This window comes from Cordyceps fumosorosea (assembly GCF_001636725.1).
Source record: "Cordyceps fumosorosea ARSEF 2679 chromosome Unknown scaffold_2, whole genome shotgun sequence".
NCBI lineage: Eukaryota > Fungi > Ascomycota > Sordariomycetes > Hypocreales > Cordycipitaceae > Cordyceps > Cordyceps fumosorosea.
Window position 1 is genome coordinate 393035 of NW_017387302.1, and position 20723 is coordinate 413757.

General features: G+C 54.9%; 6 protein-coding genes across 6 annotated transcripts; 2 read left to right on the forward strand and 4 right to left on the reverse strand.

The window, feature by feature from the left end:
* Window positions 1-19: 19 nt before the first annotated feature.
* ISF_01269 (ATPase, P-type, transmembrane domain protein) lies at window positions 20-3382 on the reverse strand (the record flags this gene model as incomplete). The annotated part of the gene is made up of 1 exon (XM_018844876.1): window positions 20-3382. The coding sequence occupies one exon, from the start codon at window positions 3380-3382 to the stop codon at window positions 20-22; it is 3363 nt and encodes a 1120-aa protein (XP_018707642.1).
* Window positions 3383-6683: 3301 nt separating this feature from the next.
* Window positions 6684-8264, reverse strand: ISF_01270 (hypothetical protein; the record flags this gene model as incomplete). Its single annotated transcript, XM_018844877.1, has 2 exons — window positions 6684-7856; window positions 7983-8264. 2 exons carry the CDS (start codon window positions 8262-8264, stop codon window positions 6684-6686), a joined length of 1455 nt encoding a protein of 484 aa, XP_018707643.1.
* A 533-nt stretch (window positions 8265-8797) lies between these two features.
* Window positions 8798-9679, reverse strand: ISF_01271 (hypothetical protein; the record flags this gene model as incomplete). The annotated part of the gene is made up of 2 exons (XM_018844878.1): window positions 8798-9329; window positions 9390-9679. The coding sequence occupies 2 exons, from the start codon at window positions 9677-9679 to the stop codon at window positions 8798-8800; spliced, it is 822 nt and encodes a 273-aa protein (XP_018707644.1).
* Window positions 9680-10006: 327 nt separating this feature from the next.
* Window positions 10007-11749, reverse strand: ISF_01272 (streptomycin biosynthesis protein StrI; the record flags this gene model as incomplete). Its single annotated transcript, XM_018844879.1, has 9 exons — window positions 10007-10264; window positions 10316-10392; window positions 10445-10619; window positions 10670-10874; window positions 10922-11105; window positions 11159-11309; window positions 11362-11446; window positions 11503-11527; window positions 11620-11749. The coding sequence occupies 9 exons, from the start codon at window positions 11747-11749 to the stop codon at window positions 10007-10009; spliced, it is 1290 nt and encodes a 429-aa protein (XP_018707645.1).
* Window positions 11750-13671: 1922 nt separating this feature from the next.
* Window positions 13672-15118, forward strand: ISF_01273 (DUF895 domain protein; the record flags this gene model as incomplete). Its single annotated transcript, XM_018844880.1, has 6 exons — window positions 13672-13794; window positions 13853-14254; window positions 14334-14628; window positions 14692-14843; window positions 14908-14968; window positions 15018-15118. The coding sequence occupies 6 exons, from the start codon at window positions 13672-13674 to the stop codon at window positions 15116-15118; spliced, it is 1134 nt and encodes a 377-aa protein (XP_018707646.1).
* A 1280-nt stretch (window positions 15119-16398) lies between these two features.
* ISF_01274 (Cytochrome P450) lies at window positions 16399-17828 on the forward strand (the record flags this gene model as incomplete). The annotated part of the gene is made up of 4 exons (XM_018844881.1): window positions 16399-17002; window positions 17060-17080; window positions 17143-17604; window positions 17668-17828. 4 exons carry the CDS (start codon window positions 16399-16401, stop codon window positions 17826-17828), a joined length of 1248 nt encoding a protein of 415 aa, XP_018707647.1.
* Window positions 17829-20723: the final 2895 nt, after the last annotated feature.

The window sequence follows — 20723 nt, forward strand, 5'->3', positions numbered from 1 at the left end:
TGTACCTGAGATCCCGTGTTTACCAGGCAATCTTTGCAATGGGCCCGTCGGGGAAGACGCGGACAACCAGCTTGCGAATCTCATCCATGGCCAGGATGCCCAGCGCCAGCGGCAGCGGGATCAGCCAAAACTCGATCGGCACCGACGCGGTGCCGAACAGGCTCTGGATGCCCGGCACCTCCGTCACGAAGACGGCGATGGCCAGCGAGATGAGGATGCTCACCACCAGCCACGGGTTGCGGCGCTTCGCCGTGAAGGGATCCGCCTGGAAGATGCTCAGCCTCCGGTTGCGCACCGACAGGATGTTCCCCCACTGCAGGATGACCAGCGTGACGAAGTAGACGCTCTGGCCGACCGCGTTGAAGCGCGCCAGCTCCTCCTCCGAGTACCCGTGGAAGCCGGCGCCGTACCCCTCGAACAGGAAGAACATTTCGCTGACCGGGATGCGCGCCGCCCGCCAGTAGTACAGGAAGAACATGCTGTGCGCGCAGAGCGTCTCCATGGTGCCGGTAAAGAGGTAAGCCTGGATGTAGATCTTGAGGTTGATGAGGTGGTCGCGCCTGTGGTCGCGCGGCGGGAGGGAGAGCAGGTCAAACTCCTCCTTCTCCATGATGAGGGAGAGGGAGAGGAAGAGGTCGGTGAAGACGCAGATGATGATCATGAGGAAGGAGGAGAGCGGCAGGGGCACGCCGAAGAAGACGTTGAGCAGCACGGGCCAGATCTCGGACCAGCTGCCGGCGGGCAGCAGGTAGGCGATGACCTTTTGCAGGTTCTGGAAGACGAGGCGGCCGAGGCGGATGGCCTCGATGATGGAGTCGAACGTGTCGAGGAGGACCAGGTCGGCGGCCTCGATGGCCACGTCGCTGCCGGTGACCACGGCGACGCCCACGTCGGCCGCGCGCAGGGCGGGCGCGTCGTTGACGCCGTCGCCCGTCACCGCCACCACGTTGTCGCGCTTGCGGAACTCTTCGACGATGCGCAGCTTCTGCTCGGGCGTGGTGCGCGCGAAGACGATCTCGGCGTACTCGCAGATGACGTCCCAGTCGTCGTTGGACAGGCCGTTGAGGGAGTGGCCCTCGAGGAGGAGGCTGGTGATCTCGCCGGCCGCCCGCTCGGCGCGCAGCTGCGACGACACGGCGCCCGCGCTGCCCGCCGCCGCCGCCGCCTCCTTGCCGTCGTTGTTGGTGACGGCGCGGATGGTGTCGATAGTGTCCGGGTCGCGCTCGCCGGTGAAGATGCCCGTGTTGCGCGCAATGGCCGCCGCGGTCAGGCCGTAGTCGCCCGTGACCATGAAGAAGCGGGCGCCCGCCCGGCGACACTCGCGTACGGTAGCGGCCGTCTCGGGACGCGGCGGGTCGATGATGCCGAGGATGCCAATCACCGTGAGCTCGCTCATCACGCCCGCAGCCACCTCGTCGCTGAAAGCGTTGGTGCTTACCGCGTTGGCGGGGGTGATGGTCTTCTCGCACAGGACAATGACGCGCTCCGCATTTCGAGACAGCTTGTCCTGGTACTCCTTGAAGGCCGTCTTGGCCGCGGCGTCGAGCGGACGGACGGCGTTGGCCTCGCGCGACCAGTACGCGGTACACGCAGGGAGGAGCACGTCCGGCGCGCCCTTGACGAAGACGCGCAGCTCAGTGGAGGCGGGGGCATCGACATCGCTGTGCACCGTCACCATGTACTTGTTCTTGGAGTTGAAGGGGATCTGGAAGACGCGCGGCAGCCTCGCGGCGTTGGCCTCGCTGCGGGGCGTCGAGGCGGCAAACTTGAGCACTGCCGCATCGGTCGCGTTGCCCTGCACCTGACGGGCCGCAACGGGCAGGGCGACGGTCGCGGGATCGAAGACGGCATCGTTGCAGAGCAGCGCGGCCTGCATCAGCTTGCGGTTGCAGGCGTCCGGCTCGTCCCCGTCCACGTCGGCGACGATCTCGGAGACCGGGACGGGCCGATCGACAAACGCCGAGGAGCTCACGTGCATCTCGTTCTGCGTCAGCGTGCCCGTCTTGTCGGAGCAGATGACGCTGACGCAGCCGAGGGTCTCGACGGTGGACAGGCCCTTGGGCAGGACGTGGACGGCCTTCATGCGGCGGGCGACCATCATGAGCGTCAGCGCGACGCCGACGGGCATGCCCTCGGGGATGAAGGCGACGACGCAGCCCATGACGTTGTTGAGCATGGCGACGACGTTCATGTACGTCGGGTGGTCGCGCCGCAGCCACCCGAGCCAGGTGAAGAGGATCAGCAGGGCGAGGACGACCGTCAGCGCGACGATGATGCGCACGAAGCGCCAAATCTCCCGCTGGATCAGCGTCGGCCGCTCCTCCGTCGACGCCGTGGCTTTCGCGATGCGGCCCATGACCGACCGCGCGCCCGTCAGCACCACGACGCCCACGCCGCTGCCGTTGACCACCAGCGTGCCCATCAGCGCAATGTTGCGGCTCTCCAGGAACGACGCGTCCGTCACGTCGACCGCGCCCTCGATCTCGTCTGACTCGCCCGTCAGCACCGACCGGTCGAAGCGGATGTCGCCCGAGTGGCTCAGGATGCGCAGGTCCGCCGGCACCTTGTTGCCGATGCTCAGGTGCACGATGTCGCCCGCCACCAGCTCGACCGCCGAGATCTTGACCGTCTGCCCGTCGCGCACCACCAGCGCCTCGGACGGCAGCAGGTCCGTGATGGACTTCATCGTCCGCTGCGTGGACCAGTCCTGGAAGGCCGAGAAGCCCGCCTGCAGCGCGATGACGATGATGACCAGGATGGCCAGCGCCAGGTTGACCGGCGACGGCGGGTTGCTCAGCGGCTTCCAGCAGATGAAGAAGATGACCACGCCGACCCACAGCACCGAGCAGAAGCCGCCAAAGACGTAGCCGAGCACCTTCTTCCAGTAGTTGGTCTTGGCCTTGGGCAGCGTGTTGCGGCCCTCGCGCTGCTGCCGGTGCCCCGCCGCGCTCGCCGACAGGCCCTCGGTGCGCGACACGTTGAGCTGCTGCGTGATCTGGTCCGTCGACAGCTGGTGGTAGGACAGGTTGGCAAAGTAGTCCTCGTCCGCCTTGTCGCCCTTGGCCCCGGCCGCGGTCTTGGCGTCGTCGGCGGAGGACTGCTCCGTCTCGACGGCGCGCGACTCGGCCACGTTGATGGACAGCGTGCGGTACTCGATCTGGATGCCCGTGTACGGCGACGACGGCAGCTCGGAGCGCGACATGTTGGAGCCGCGGCTCACGGAGCGGCGCCGCGAGCGCGAGCGGGAGCCCTCGTCGCGGCCGCGCGTGTCGGACCGGCCGCGCGCGAGGCGGGGGTGGTCGGCATCGTGGAAGGTGATGCGAGTGTCTCGCTCGGCGGCGGCCTCCTTCTCGGCGGCTTCGGGGACGGCTTCTTCAGGCATCGCGGGTGTATGTGACTCGCAGGTGGCTAGCGTTGTCTGGGTTGTCCGGGAATGTAGAATGTACTCGGTACGTACAGCTGCACTCTTGACGAGACAGACGAATGGAACAGGTACAAAGGGCAAAGGGTAAGAGGGAATTAAGAGACGAGACTAATGCAGAGCAAAGTCGAGTATGGTCTCGAAAGGGCGGTATTGGCCAGCGAGGTAGGATGCAGGAGCAGGAGGGAGCAGGAGCAGGGTGCAGCGAGGCGGTGATGATGTGGCAGGGAATGCAACAGTACGCAGCCTGGTGACCAAGTATCCTGCATGTGTTTGTGTATTTATATTACGGCAAGGTCAGGATCCCGAAAAATTTCTCTACCTATAATTATTCACGCAGCTGATGGGCTGGATCCGGGTGAGAGGGGGGAGACGAAACGACTCTAGGCCGCCGCGGACTGCGGAATCCCATTGTTTTTTTCTCACCTCTTGCCCTAAAGTTAGCTGAGAGCGTGCAGGCAAGGGAAATGGGAAAGGAGGCGGGCCAAATATTGAAGCCTTTGAAATGTCCCGTTGCGGATGGTTATGAACCTCGTTAACAGACGGCCATATATCTGGGAGCTTGGCGCGGTTATGGAGGAACAACCAACCACAGGGCTCATATTACGTTGGCGTTGCCCGTTTAGGAAAGGAGGAGCTGAGGAGGAGCGGAAAAAAAAAAAAAAAGAAAAACAACGAGGCTCAGGCCATCCAAACGAGCTCGCCGCGGTCTGGAGGTGGGTGGATGGCCGACTTTGGTGGTGGTTGTGCTGGCGTCGAGTCGTGGGTGGCTCTGGCTCGTGGGTGGGCAACGGCTGTTTGCCGAAGACTGGTAGGCCTGGAACATGCTGTGACTGACCACCAGTTTGACTTGTACAGGAACTACAACTGGCATCAGCCTGGCTTACTGTCGGCTGGCTGATGCCGTTTTGGCGTTGGATCGGCGAGGCGGGCCATCAGGAGCTAGTCTTGGAAGGCGGCGGGCTGCCTCCGGTGTCTGGTGTGTCTGGTGTGTCTGGTGTCTGGTGTCTTTGGTGTGGTTGTCTGTTTTCACTAGTTCTCTTTTCCCAAAAGACAAAAGGCTGATCTGCTCGATGGAGTCTGTGAGCGGCATGCCGAGTAGCCGCGGCCACGACAGGTGGGCAGTGCTCGCCTTGCCTTCTTGATCTGGTCTGGCTGCCATCATCAACTGGTATGGCTGATGAGGGAATTTCTGGGCGCCACGGTGACAAGTCGTCGATGGAATATATTGTTTGCAGTGGCGCTCCTGCTGCAGATACTCTGTCTCATCCACAGCAGCCTGCTCTCCCACTTCCCACAGTCCTGAGTCTCTCGCCCTGCCTCTCAGCTGGTGTCTGCTGTGTCACCACGGCCTCGTGCTGAGCCTCAGCGCAACTCGTCGTCGCATCGCCAGAGATGGATGGGATGGGATGCGACAGCTTATCTGCCACGGTTCACTTCAGGCGGTCTGATGTCATAACGTGGCAAGGGGGCGCATGAGACCCTTTTCGGCAGCGTTACCCGTTTCCACAAACTCAAGCCCTGTGGTCGATATCGCGGGAGGGGACGGCGGCGAACAGTTGAGAGCAAGGGTACCGACACCAGCCGCATTCATACGGATGGAGATGGTCTGTACAGCGAAATGGTTTCTTGTCCGATACCATTCGGCGTCGCTTGCAGGATTGACGGTTGACAGCTGGTCTCCCTGGCCTGTCGACTCTCATCTCTTCTCTTCTTCCCTCTCCTTCCCTCTTCTCTCTCTCTCTCTCTCACTTTCACTTTCTTCTTGTTCCCAGTCCCTAATAATTCAATCAAGTAAACAACCACTGTCTCAGTACCCATCGAGGCTGTGCGGCGCGTAGCTGGATCGATGCTAGCGGCGTCGCAATACACTTGCCCAAATTTAAATGCCTCTCTCATTTTTGGGATCCTCTCTTTGATTACTGCTCACTTCCCATTCGTCCTCGTCCCTCTTTTAAAAATTTCAGGGCCACGGGATCCCCCATACAGCAGACTACTGCCACTATCCATCGACTGACAGCCTTGCCATGTTGCTTCCCTCGACTCCCCCGTCACCTCCTCCGAGGAGTTGTCCTTTTCTCGTCTCTTCTCCAGACTTAAACTCTTGCCAAGCTTTCCGCCCGCCATTTAAGCTTCCTGCATGTTGCACCGATCCATCCATCCATGTGGCTAGTGCCTGGTACCTGGTTTCCTCTTGGCGTCTGAGTGCTTCTGAGCATTCCGTTTACTTCTGTACATTCTGTTTTACCATTTTAGAAGTGCTGTATCGTGTGTTGTACTGTCGCTGGAATCCGCGTGTGCTGTTAAATACAGAGGAGACAAGTGTAAATGTGCTATTACTTGCTAGCTGATTATTTTTAGCTAAGCTAAGGGTTCTATTAGATACTACTAATAGGAAGTTACTTACTACTATAAGTCCTATATAAAACCAAGTATTATTATAGATAATATTTATAAATTTATTATATACTATTAAATAGAGGATAGCATCTGCGTAGTCTCTTCGGAACTTATCAAGCTCGTCGTCGAGACTGCCCAGTTGCCCTGTCTCCATTGTCTCCCCCGTCTGCCCTGTCTCCTGATTGTTCACGACGGTGCTGGAAGTACTTGGGTGGGAATCAATTGGGCTGGATCGGACGGGAATTCTGAGACGACGTCGACTGGCTGTCGAGGAACTCAGATTCGCTGGCTGAGACATTCTTTTCCACGTCGTGTTCGGGGTTGTTTTGACTGGTTTTCCGTGAGAAGTTTCGAATCAACGTGCAATGTGCATGCAATGGGCTCTTTGCACCTCGTTTTCGGGGTTGTTTTGATCGGTCCTTCGATGTGAGAAGTCTCAACGTGCGCATGTGTAGGATGTGAATTTTTTCCACGCTGGCAGCACTGGTTGAAAACACAAACGGACTGCCAGGCCGCCGGTGTGCTTGCTGTTGACCAGAATGTTGGGCACATCGGACCGGATGAAGATTCTACTGGAGCAACGTATGTAGGCACACTATGTAGCAGTCACAGATAACATCAATCAACTCATTCTCTGGACCGTCAACTCCAATGCACTGTTCTGCAAGAGGCCAGACTTGAACTCTTCGATGCGCTTCAGACGCGCCACCACTGCCCTCGTAGAGTTGCCTGCTACGAGAACACTGGTGGAGAGCAGATCAATCTTCTGCAGCTCAGGCTGCTCCAGGGTTATCTCCGGATCCAGAGAGTAAAGCGTGTGCAGAACTTCCACCTGAGTCCAGATTCCGCCTTGTAACCACAGTTACACAGGGAAAGAACCCGTAGTCCCGAACAGGGTCTGCAATTCAGGCGTGAGGGGGTCGCTCTGGCCCGACAGCATCATTGTGAGAGCATGATCCAAAGCCTTGCGCAGATCTGGCTTGTTGAATACTGCATCGATACCATGTCCAGCACGCTCAGTCGTAGCAATAGCCGTAATGTAAGCTATGGCGCGCTGAGCTGACTGGCTTGTTTGTTCGTCGCCTAGGCCGAGGGCGAGCAGCCAGGCGGCCTCGAAGTCGTAGTCCAACAATGGAAGCAGTCGTTCAACGCACCAAACTACCCTCTCTCGTGGAAAGTAGATTTGGAAGTCGTGGCTGCGAACCTGCCGATATTTTAAAAACCCCATGGAATCGAGTTGCTGCAATGTGATGTAGAATCGGGACTCGTCCACAAAACAGCCAGCGATTCGCTCCAGCCTGACTTGGTCGCCCTGTAAAGCCAGTGCGAGATTGGCGATGAAGGCCCAGAGTTCACTGCTCCCTAATTTGCGAGCCGGGTTGAGAGGCAGGTGCTCGATGACTGGGTGCCTGATTGTCACCTCGGGAAACGAGCTGTGGAAAACGCAGGACATGGCCTGAAAAACCTCGCGCTGTGATCGCGGCGCACGGTCGTATACAATACGACCTGTCTCCCAATTCGCACGATAGACCTCGATTCCAATAAAGACGCCGGCAAGACGATTCAACTGCACCGGTACTTGATTTGTAGTAACGATGCAAAAGATATACATTTGATCAACCATTTCGTGAGATCGAGGAACTTGCTGGAAACACTGAATAATGTTTTGAGTTGTACCCTCCAAGTTTGAAGTACATGGGGGGGCGTTATCCTCCCTAATGGCATCGATCTTGCCACGAAGTTGCGCGTACTGCAGTACATTACACACAATGACTGACGACTTGTGGCGGATGGCATTGTCCACGACAGAGTGCGCAACAATCTCGACGAAGTCTTCATCTTCGCGCCAGGGCTCAAATGTGATGGTAGGACTGTTTGTGTCCTCGGCGGAAGAAAGCTTGGTGCGTGGGAGAAGCTTGACATGGTCGAAGTTTGATGTCGATCGACGCACACGGGCCAAGCACTGCCATAGAGACGGCTCGACCTCGTCCGAGTCTGACAATGTCAACACTCGCAGGCGTGCAGTGGTTGTCGGCTGCTGAGCCCAGAGCATGATTCATCTCATGCAGAGGGCAAAAGCGGCTGAGAAATGCAAATCAACATTATATATGACAGTAATGTGCGATCGTTTCCAGCCTTGCCATGCAGACCGGCGACGTACAAGGGCATAAAAGATCGCATAGTCGAATATCTCCAAGGTATTCTTCGCCGCTGCCATAAACTCTGGCTTCTTTTTGTTGAGTTCCTTCGTTAGAAGCTCCATCTCCAACGCGCTGGCAACAAGGTATACAACCACGCTGTCGTGACGCACGAGGCTGAAGACATCCTCAGCAAGGTGCTCGACTCGATCGATCGGGGACTCTTCTTCTCGCAGTCGGGCGTGGCCAAATGAGGCTTGGGCGGTCAGCTGAAACCAGTCGGCGAATTCTTCTCGAAAGGACATATTGACGGACTAAATATACGACACTGTTAGTATAAGGCCGCGTCAGTTGGGTAGATAACGCACTCTCAGCGAAGGATTTTTGATATGGTGGAAGGAGAAAAAAGTCGGTGTTGGATTGGGGAGCCGTTTGCTGCTTGGATAAACGGTTGGTGTTGATTGCGCGTTTGCGTCAGCCTTCAAGACTGTGTGAATGTGAATGTCACAGGCAGCCATGTAGGCAGTATTACTTGGTATTATTCATTTTGTTCGTCGTTGGATATTCAGTATAGCACACAGAGACTTTTTATTATCAAGCGGACCGAGCGTGAAATTAAACATAGAGACTCTCGTGGGAGTAACACGGGGATGGATTACGAGCATCACAGACGAGAGATGGGATATGGATTACGAGCATCACAGATGGCACAGGTCATAACAGAAACACCCATTATATTAGGTACACCTGATAAAAAGAAAAAGGGAAAAACAAAGTAAAAAACCGACGGCAATTTATGACACTTCATTATCAAGCAAAAGTAAAGAAACAAAGCCATTTACTCCTGCTTGATGGGCAATGGGGGCACCGGCGGTAGAGCCGTGGTGCCGTCCCAAGGACCGCCAGTCGTCATCACCTGGGCATCTTCCAAGACCCGGCCCAGTGTCGCGCGACCATCGGCTGTCCCGCCATGTGCCGTCGAGATGGGGTCGGTGGACAAGACTCGGTAATTGTTCATTTGGTAGTTGAAGTCGATCCATGGCATGTTCCTTCCCTCAGCGGCAAGCCTCTGCGCCATGTATGGAGTCCAAGGCAGCGAGACCGCGGGCTGTATTCCTTGCTCGAATGCAGGATGATGGCCCAGTTCTTTGAAGGCCAGAGGAGGAGGCCGGTTAGCGCGCTTCGTGATGGCCATCGAAAAGTTCTTCCCCAGCTTGGAGGACCAAATCAAGCTGCAGTCGACAGCGTTCCAATGGTCCGGGGAGTTGCAGACTGGGCAGCCGTGGACAAAGCCGTCCGCCCAGGGATGAACACAGATGGACGACGGTGTGTCCAGGGCGACCGCAGTTGCCACATTTGCGTTGTCCTGACTGAGGCCTTCCCGCTGGAGCGGGGGCCGGAGCCGGGGCCGGAGCCTCCTTCTTGCTCACGCCGGCATATTGATTCGACCCTTGTCGTGGGCCTGTGGGAATGTTGCAGGTCGGCGCAGTGGTACCGACGCCGCTGCCAGAGGCCCGCGTGGACCCCTGGCCTCGGCGGTGGTCACGTCCGCGCGAGCCGTTTCTTGACGCCAGTGCGCCCGCAATTTCCCTCGCCTGCTGCTGCTCTTGTTGCTGCCGTTGCTGCCGTTGCCGCTGCCGCTGCCGCTGCCGTTGCCGCTGCCGCTGGCGCCGGCGCCGGCGCCTCCGTTGTTGTTGTTGCTGCTGCTGTTGCTGCTCATGTTGAAAATATTGTTTTTTAAAAAAAAAGAAAAGAAAAGCGTTGTTGTATGTGTGCGTGTGTGTGTGTCTGTATGTGTCTGTGTAGATTGTAGATTTTTCTCGGACTATGGCGATGGTTGAAACACAAACATGTTGCCCGGCCACCAGGCTCATCTGCTGTCCACTTTCACAACCCCCCTCCCCAGCCCCCGTCAGTCTGGGTCTCTGTTTGCAGTCCGTTTGCCGTACGGCACTTCTCCGTATGCCCCATGGACAGCAGTGAGATTGCGCAGATAGTGAGAAAATCTAGCTGAACAGGAACAGGGAGGTCATAATCAGTAATGTATCTATTTGCGATCCAAGCTAAGCTGTTTAAATTGTGCAAAATCCACGACACAGCTCTCCTTGCGTGCCTTTTCGGCCGCGAAGACAAGCAGATGGGAATCCAATATGTCATCGATTGTAACTTGCAGCACGCTCTGCCGTTCCTCGGCGACCGCGCTGACAAACGCACGAGCGAGACCCGTGTCGCCGCCGCCGTGGTAGCCGCCATCGAGCTTGGGTGCGTAGTGCTTGCTGGTCCGGGAGAGAAAGTCGAATACGTCCTGAGAAGTTGTCAGTTTATGCATAAGTAAGGTTGGGAATGAAAAGCTCACGAAAGTAGTCATGTCGCCAATCAACTCGCCCTTGGTGCCTTGGATGCGCGTGCCGCGCTGGCAAACGGACTCGGTGACTGGAGCAGTCGTCAGCAAGGTCTATTGGGGTCCAGTCTGCCACACACTTACATGCAGACATGGTGACGCTGGCTGTGGTGCCGCCCTCGTATTCGATGTTTACAATTTGGTGGTCCACGACATCGTTTTCGCCCTCGTACACGCAGGTGCCGTAGTTCGTCCTGTTCAACGCCTTGGTAACGTTTTCGATGTCGAGAACTTCGGAATCAACAAAGTGTCTAGCCCACTGCAGGTAAAGTTAGCTTTGAGAAGAAGGTCGCCATCCAGGAAACGCACCTTCTCAACATCCCCCTTCAAGGTATCAATGTAAATCTTCTTGGCGCTCCATACGCAGTCTTGCTCGTGTGGGCACTCGAGACAGCGCTTGGCCAAGCCAGCGGCGGCCGGCTTCTGCGATTTTTTGAAGTGGCGGAGGGAGCCAAACGAGTGCACTTTGGTGGGCTTGAGCCCGGAGAGGTAAAAGTTGACAATGTCAATGTCGCTGTAACGGTCAGTCGTGTAAACTTGCCCGTAGTTTAGTTTTCATACTGGCAAGATTTCGTCATGAGCGAAAATGAGGAATCTGCCTCCTTGTGCCAGTTTCCACGCACGTATGAGTGTGCAAAGTGCTGGTTGCCGACGGGTTCAATGTGCTGGATGTTGATAATTTCGCCGAGAGCACCAGAGTCGATCACGTCCTTGACGGCGCGATTGTATGGTGAGTAGCGGAGGACTAGAAAAAAAAGTAAGCGATAGGCGAGGATGTTGGGCTGGGATGCCACATACCATGGCCCATGCCAAAGACTTTTGGTGCCGTCGCCTGCGCCAAGTTACGGATCTTGACGCAGTCGGCAACCGAAGTGGCCATAGGCTTTTCGCATAGTATGTGATATCCCAGCTCTGCGAAATCTTCGACGGCTTCGACATGTTGGTGGTCCTTGGTCGTGTAAGTGGTTGCGCTCGGAAAGTGGCAACAACTGGTATCCTACCTGGACGGCGATGACGACGGCGTCAGAAATTTTGCCTTTGGCCTTTAGGTCTTTCCAGCTCGTGAACTGTAGGTCTTCCGGGATGCTACATGAATGGTAGGCGTGTTAATGGCCACGGGCTGTCGATACAGGCGCACCTACTTGCCTGTGTTTGCGGGAAAAGACGCTGCGCCTGTGTCGGCTAGGCTCGGCCACGGTGACGACCTTGGCGAGCTGTGGGTTCTCAAGAGTGTATGCGGCATACGTCTTATTTCATACGATGGTGAGCGGCGATGCCAATCAACACAAGAATGCGGGGAAGGCTGACAGTGCCACGACTCCCAGCGCCAACGACGGCGATGGTGACGGGTTTGGCTATGCAGCCGTTGGGTCCCGGTGCGGGAGTCATGTTTGGTACTTGGCAATATCTTCGTGATGCTCCTGATGAGTTCTAGAATTGATTCTGGGTCGCAAAAGGCGATGCAATGTAAAGCAGACGGCGATGAAATAGCGGAAGGATGATAAATGCGGGCGCAGCCATTGGCCAAAGTTGGTTAAAACGTTACATGGCCCCCACGTGGGGGGATGCCTTCTCCTTTTGATCTAAACCTCGCCTTTCGACTACAGTTCACTTCGATTTTATAGAAAAACTAAATCGCACTCCCACGGAGCTATATAACATAATCAAATACCCAACCATGAAAGGATAACGCTTGGTTTCCGCCACCCGCGAGTCATCTACCACTGACACCGTTCATCCCATTTAGACATGCTGCTTCGAAACCAATTGTATTCCCGTGGCATGGACTATTAGGGGTTGTTGTCGGCATTGGCCATGGGATCAGCCATGTTGATTTCCCAGGGGGAAGTGTCCTCTGGATGCGGTTCGAATGCCCACCAACAATTTGTTTCGTCGAATGTTTGCTGAGTGCAGCCCCAACACAAGTATTGGTCCCTTGGATCCGTATACTTCAGGGTACCGCAGTGGCACCGTCGACAACAACCAACCAGTATATGCGATGAGCAGCCCAACTTCTTGGCACTTATAATTATGCTTTATTAGCTTTACTGTATACTAAAAACTTCAGCCCAATCGTGTGGGGTTCTCCGCACCATGTTGACACAAGCACGCCCGCCCTCGAGAGCAATACACCTGCTTTATTACATGGCAGCGCCTCAGAATTGAAATCTTTTGCTAGAATTCGGCTCGACTACGCGCTTCTGCTTCTTTTCATTGGCACAGCCGTGCATCCGTTGGCACAGAGTTGGTTTCAGGTCCAAGCTGCACAAAATTCCTCTGCCCACTTCGGCAACTACCATCGGGACCCCATCCTCAGCCAGTCTTCACACCAACATGACGAGCCCATCTCCACCTCCATTGGTGAGGTGACAGGGCGAACGCTATTTATTGGACATATCAGCGTCTAAAGGCATTGCGGGGGGCGGGGGCTATTGATTTCTATTCGGGAGCCGCAGATAGCATTTCTACCAGGTCTGAGGGCTGAAGTTGGGAAGAACAAGGGCTAAAAGTCGCGTGGCGTCCATCCACATAGTTGCTGTTGGAGGTTCAAGGACAGGAGAGAAAAAGCCAAGAAGTGGCAGTCGTTCATGAAAGGCATTGTAGTCACAAAAAGAAATGATCCACTCGGTAACCAAGTATTCCCAACATCTTTTACTATCATTGGCTACTCTCCTTGCGAGTGACCGTCGAATCTACTTTATCGTCTCATCATCAATCATTCTCAGTGGATCTGCAGGAGAAGGGCGAGCCAACAATGGTTTTGGTACGAGCCCAAGCCTGGGCCCAGACACTCACTATGTAAGTTAGTATGTTGGGGCATGAACGAGAACCAAGCTTCTATAGCTCACCTCACCCACTGACTAGCCAATAGGTGCAGAGAAAAACGAAGAAACGTAACTTCGCAATTGCATCTAGGAAAGAAAAACTGGACGGACGCGCGCCGTCTCTCGACCGACGAGAGCCGCTGGCGTGTTGCGGAGACCCCGGGTTTTAAACCGCCGTTGGCAAAAGAGTCTATCTATACCCAGCAAATCTTGAATCTTCATCCATCTTCCTTCATCCTCCCTTCCATCCACGCTCTCGCAGCGCATCATCCGCCATGATGGACCTATCGCAGGTCAAAATTGGACGCCTCCAATGTCCGTGGCAGTTCGCTCTTTCCCGAGCGCGCGCGCGCGACTCGCGTCCGCGTCCTCCCCTGACCTCATCACGAAAAAAGAAGAAGCTAACTACCGAGCTTCACCTCCACGGACAACTCGCCATGGGCACATGTCACCATCGTCGGGTTCGTCGCCTTTTGCTCCGTCGGCATGCACAGCGCCATCAGCAACCTCGGCGCCGGTGGCATGCACGACGTGCAGCTGAGCGACATCGCCAACAGTGTCCTCTACGGGTGCTTCTTCCCAGGCGGCTTCTTTGCCGGTAGCGTTAATGTTAGTACTTGTCTCCCCTATCAAATTTTCGTTGGAGATCGGAACTTCCCTTGCTCAGACTAACCGCTTCCCGTGTCGTGTAGAACATCCTTGGACCGCGCCTGACCCTCTCGATAGGGACCACCGGATACGCCCTCTAACTCGGCGCCCTCTAGAACTACCAAGTCTCATTCTTGCCGGCGCCATCCTCGGTCTGAGCGCCTCCCTCTTTTGGGCAGCCCAAGGCGCCGTCATGATGTCCTACCCAACTAAGCGCGACAAGGGCCGTAGCTACAACCTCTTCTGGTCGCTCTTCCAGCTCGGCACTCTCGTTCGGCACCGGCGTCTACACCGCCATCATCATCATTCAGCTGACGTCTGTCGCATCCAGCTGTGCTGCCGCACCGCGTCATCCGCGGCGACGGCGCAAAGGTCGAGGTCCAGGCATCTCTGGGACCGCGGCAGGGGCGCTGTCGAGTTTGTGCGCATGTTTAAAGACTGGCGCATGCTGGCACTGTTTCCCATGTTCTTCAGATCCAACTACCTTTTACTCATACCAGGGCGCCATCACGTCATTTCTCTTCAACGACCGCACGCGCGCCCTTGTCGCGCTGCTCACGGGCCTGGGGTCCATCATTGGCTCAGTCATCATTGGCCTGTTGAAAGACACACTGCCGTTTCCGCGACGAAATTCTTCGCTCGTGGCAAGCGCGGCCGTTTTCCTCATGGTGTGCGCAGTATGGGGTGGCGGCGTCGCGTTCCGCTCGACTTTCAGCGTGGCGATACTGTGCTACGGGGGAAGCCTCTTCCATGGGACTGGATGGACAGTCCTTCTGGAGGACCCGATGTTCGCGTGTGAGTAGAGGGGGAAATACTCGTGCAATCCTGGAACGCTGTAATAAACTAACCACGGAATAGACTATGTCGTGGACGCTGCTTTCAACGGTCTAGCCCACTACACCATGTCGGCAATCACCAATGAGCCCTTTCGACTTGCCCGTACGGCCGCATACTACAAGGCCATCCGGTCTGCCGGTGCGGCCGTGTCGTTCGGCATGGACGCAGTCGACGTAAGCCCGCCTGCCCGCTCCCACTTTGCAGGTGGAAGAAGTTGCTAAAACATGTGCGACGTAGACACCCTACCTCGGCGAAATTCTTATTTCCTGGCTCCTCATTGTCATCGCGCTGCCTCTTTGTGGGGTGGTCCTCATGAAGATCCGCGAGTCCAACTCCGAGGCCGAGAGCCAGGACATACGACGACGACGACGACGTCGAGAACGCTGGGCTCACCAAGGTTGTGAGCCCGAAATCGGCGGCTGCTGCCCAACGCGCGGAGGAGAATTAGAGGCAGTGTATATTATAGACTCATATTGCATTGCATTCATGTACCTGCTCTTGCAGCATTGTAATCTTCGAACCCGTTTCATCCGCTATCAGGGCTGCAAGTCCAGCTCGCTCGTTTCTTAGCGGGTATAGAGGCTTTTGTCTTTTTCTGTCATTTCTGCTGGCCTGCGTCATACCCTGTCTGCATAATGAGCGTCATAGATATGCAGTTACCTAACAAACGGACAGCAGGGCTCCATGGTCTCGCAGGGGACCACAGACTCGGCATACCAGGGCAGATGCTCGCCCAGACCCGGCTCAGACCACGGCTGCCAACTTCCGTGAAATCTGAGGAATCCGAAGCCCCGGTATGGCATTTGACTAAACCTGCCCGGCATCATCCGCGCTGGTTTGCCAAACCGTCCGCCAACAATGCGCGCAATTGGCGCCTTATCCAGAGTGCAGCCGTACTCGTGTGGATATACCCGCTCTGCAAAGTTGGATAGTTCGCATGAATGCGTCCATTGACGCCCTTCACATTATGCTTCTCCGTCTTCTAGGCCCCTATACTGCAGTTTTTAATGCTGCAACTTGACGTGGCAGCGATACCGGCCGGCTATGTCTATTCTCTCCGCAAAAACAAACAATGAGAAACAAAACAAAACAAGTTACAAAACAAAACAAAATGAACGATGATAAGAGAAGATAAGGAGATCAAAATCCGGACTTCGAAATCTCCTGCCAAGATAACGAGACTCATCGCTCTGCCTTCTAGCCGGGCTCGATTAAGCTTAAACGTCGCCGTGCTTTTCTGCAGCCACATCATCCAACACCGCCAAGATGGAGTTAATGCACCATCTTCTCACAAACGCAGTCTATTCCCTATCTTTTATGGGAATTACTGCACTGCTGATCTGGAATATCCTGATTCGTCCCGTCTGCCTATCTCCGTTGAGGTCAGTTCCTGCGGCGCATCCCCTGGCTCATGTAACATCCCTCTGGATCCAATGGCAGCGTTTCCGGAGGCGCGAATTCGAGGTCGTCACTGCCGCACTGGAAACGCTTGGCCCTTTTGTCAGACTCGGCCCGAAGGAGCTTGCCATGAACTCCAAGGCGGATATGAACGACGTGTATGGGGTTGGCAAACACAACTTTGACAAGCATCCGAGCTATGATGTATTCATTACGCACGGGTATGTATTTTTTCTTGTTGATCTTGTCTACAACTTGGTCGAGTACTCAGTAATTTGGATTTTCAACAGCCAGCGTAATATCTTCACTGCGCTATCCCTTGACCATGCCATGCCTCGACGTCGGGTCGCACCCATCTACGCGCGCAAATTCGTCCAAACCAATGCCCATGTGCGTGCCATCATGCGCGAGATGATTCATCATAGGATGCTTCCCCTTTTTCAGATGACCTCGCAATGCGCCACGCAGGCCATCGACATTCTCCCCGTCCTACAGTCGTACACGATTGACTTTACGGTGGCGTTTGTCTTTGGCCTCTCGCGCGGCACCAACTTCATGCTGAACGCTGATGCACGGGACGAGTGGCTCGAGGCATACACTCAGTCTTATCCCGCCGATAGCATGTTTTGGCTTCAGGAATGCGCCGCCGTGACCAAGTTTGCGCAGCGCCTGGGCCTGGGCGGATGGCTGCTGCCCGAGGGCCACGAAGCGGCGCGCATATTTCTGGACGAGTGGGCGCTAGGGAAAATGAGGCAGGCAGATTATGCACTCTCTCTTAACGAGGGTGTTGAGAGCAAGTTTGAGAGTGGCGATTTCCCCATCCTATACGACGTGGTGAAAGCAGGGCTCGCCAAGTCTGCCGACCGCGACCCCTGCTTTACGCCAGATGCGCAGGAAGAGCTCCAACTTGCTAGCGAATGCTTTGATCATATCGGTCAGTCAGTTTGTTTGCATCTATTGCGAAAACAATTAAGTACTGACTCGACCACAGTGGCCGCTAGGGACACGTTTGGTAAGCAAGCCGTCATGGACCAGGCTGGGCAAAGACTCAAAGACTCACCTCACCTTGACCAGGCATCTCGTTTACGTACATTCTCTACAAAATATCACATCATCCCAGTACGCAAGAAGAGCTTCACAAAGAGCTCCTCTCCATCAACTCACCCGTCCTTGATACTGCTAGCAGCGACCGCGTCCTACCAGAAGCCCCCGAGCTCGCCAACCTGCCGCTCTTGAACGCCGTCATCCACGAAGGTTTACGACTGCGAAACAACACGCCCGACGCGGAGCCACGGCTCACCCCGCGCCGCGAGGGTGGCTCCCGCATCGGCAGTCTGTATGCGCTTCCGGCGGGCATCCGCGTGGGCGCGTACGGCTGGAGCCTGCATCGCGACGAGGCCGTGTTTCCCGACGCGAGCGCCTGGGATCCTCGCCGTTGGATGGGCGTCGACGGCAAGAACTCGAACCCAAACAGGTATTTGTATGCATTTGGGCACGGGAGCAGAAGCTGCGTCGGACAGCAGCTAGCCATGGAACGTAAGTTGAAGTTGTTGCGGCTTTGCCTCGTGGCATAACTGACGATAATTACGTTGTATGTAGTTATGCGCTACGCGGTAGCGGCAATTTACACCAATTACAGGACGTCAGTAGCGGACGAAAGAGAGTACCCAGGCGACGATGGCTTTGTCGGGGGCGACTGTCGGGAGAAGTTGCATATCCGTTTTGAGCGAATCTGCGATGATGCTCAGGCGGCAATTTGAAAAGGAATGAATTATGTTCTAAAGCCAGGCTGTACTCTCGGGACTCTCGGGGTGTTATGATGAAGGTGTAGCAATCACCTGCTAAAAAAGTCACGACTGGCTCTTCAGGCGCGAGCGAGCTCCTACTCTATGGCTTGCAAATACACCTTCTTGTTACATAACAAGTCCATTACATTTAGAATATTTACTTATCTACGCTAATCGGCAGTTTGCAAAGTGTATCTTGCTAGCCGTGCAAGCCCCAGCCGAATAATGCCCACACACGTACTGTGTAGGCAACTTGCACGACACGGCTTCGCCTAACTTCTGGCTGCTGAGCTGGTGGGTAGCGAAACACTCTCCTGTACGGATCTGTACACAATCTTGTGCGAAGACGAAATCCCCCTCGCCGGCTTTCCCATGAGCAGAGCTGGGGCTTTGTCGCCTCTGTTGCTGTTGAATTTCCAGGGCATGATGTTATGCCCATCATCGCGGCCTTTGTAGACGATTCCATCACACTCCGTGGTGTAGTAGATCAACTGACCAAGATGAAGTGCTTGCTGCGCTGTCCCGCGGCACCAGACCGGCTGCTTCCAGTCGACTCACAGGCGGTATCCTATTTGACACGCTTCTTGCCACACGTGCAGCATGACATACGCATTGCCTGGTTTCTTGCGTTGGGTATGGCGTCAGAGAGTGCGTCCATGCCCGCGAGGAGAGCCATCGCGCACATTGCAGCATTGTCGTACCATGGCTTTTCGATGCTAGACAAGACGCGTGTCAGTAGTTTGGACAGAAATGCTTAGCAGGTCATGCAGATCTTGGCTAATTTCTTCGTGGCACCTTCAGCATGCCTGACCACCTGTACATGAAGGGCATTGTTTGGGTCTCTCTGGCAGTGTGGCAGAAAGTCTGCGCTTCCCAGGATCTCTATAGCGGAGAAGGCTGTGGTAATTCTGATCTTCTGGGAAACGGAGCATTCGTTCTCAAGACAGATTTGTGCAAGCTGGTTCGCAGTACCTTGGTTGGCCTGGTACGCGACACGCCGCTGGAGACCATCGTGGACCACACGGTCTTGCACATGTCCGAAGACGATGTCGCTCATGTCCATAGCATCATGATCCAGGCTTGGATGCATGAAGGCTTTGTGTTATACAGCCATCCGAACGACCCAGAGGATATCATTCATGTAGATATCACGACGCGAATTGTCAATCTCAACGAGACCTCTCTGAGCCACGGGCCGCCGACTCAGCCGTTGGACGCCGGAGAAGGTGGCCGATTCGCCTTCATTATACCCCGTCGCGTAGAACGCAATCGTTTCTGCGATTTGGTGCTCCAAGACGCAGTTTCTATTCCGTTGCGCGAGATCAGTCAATGGCAAGAGCTTCGCCAGTGCAGCTTTGTGAACGTTGCGGCGACCACAACGCAGCCGTGATCGACACTGCATGTGAGCCCAGACTTTTCTAGCTACAGCGGGTGGCAATATGTATTTGTCCCCTGTTGGGTAGCCGAGCTCTCTTAATCGAAGTATCTCTTGTCCCCTGCCATATTAGTCGAATGGAATTGAATGTACCGTGAGATCTTTAATTGACATGTGCCGCCCTTCCTGGCCACCACCTGTCTCCCCTTTGACCTTGTGACTGCAATCTTGATCATGACAGCGGTCTGGTCCGGGCTGAGCTTGAATGGAGGGCCGTGCCATAATCCTGTCGAAAAACAATGTCTTGGATGATGTAAACCTTATCCACTGCCGCGGTGCGATACTTATTTACGTACAGCTACGGAGGAGGTAGCTTGCACTATTGCGTGAGGATGGAGTGTGTAATACGCCACATGATTCATTTTTTTTTCTCAGCCAATGCGATGAGGAAGTCTATCTTCTGTATGTCAGGCGCGCTCTTTCCTACCCGCTATTCAGCAGCAGGGAGGCCTGAGAAGTTACGTGGCGTCAATAGGCGGGCGCTAGCAGGCTGAGAAAAATAAACGCCGCACAAGGTGTATTTGAACTCTGCCTCGTGCTTTACATACGGATGTTCAGGTAAATACAAGACTATTTACAAGCCGAAAGCTCTACACATTAAATTCTGTACATTACAAAACACAGCAGTATAATTTTTTAACTTTGATTTACCGCTTTATGGGTTGTTGTTAGGAGGTGTATTTGCGAATTCTCTCTAATATAGGGACGCGGATAGGTCCGAACTTTAATCGCGACAAACAGGTATATTTGATTTTTCAAATTTCATGTACGAGTGCTGAGTTAAAATGCATGTTATAGAGTTATTTTCAGTGCAGGCGAATTCGTTGGTGCCCTGATAATGCAATGTGTATTTGCTCCTTCTATCGAATACAGGGACGCGGATAGATTCAGAGTTTGATCGCCACAGGTAAACTTAATTCCAAAATTTTATGTACGAACCGCTCTATTGAAAAAAAAAAAAAAATGCTCTACAATATTTCTTAATGCAGGCAAATTCGTTTAATGCCCTGATGTTGCAAGGTGCATGTGTATTTCGTGTTCCCTTGGCGATGGGAATAGCTGGCTGACGCCTGAAGGGCCCGCTGCGATTTTCTATTCGCGGGTGATTGCTACCTTCATCGCGCAGGGGATTGACACCCCCGAGGGCAAAACCTAGCTTTACAAAACAATTCACTTATTTTTCTCTTTTGCATTTGCATTATCGCATCTTTCTTCTTCTCGCAACCGTCGCAACCTTTTTTTTTTTTTTTTTTTCCCGCGCGATATCGCTCCACCCGGGGACCCAACTTTTTTTTCGACGTTCCCGCGACCTCGAAACATCTCTCATCTCGCATCTCATCCGACCACCAAGCCACAGCGCCATCTTTCCTCATGATACCGCCATCCATCTCATAACACACACCCTACACACACGTACAACACATAACCGCCCC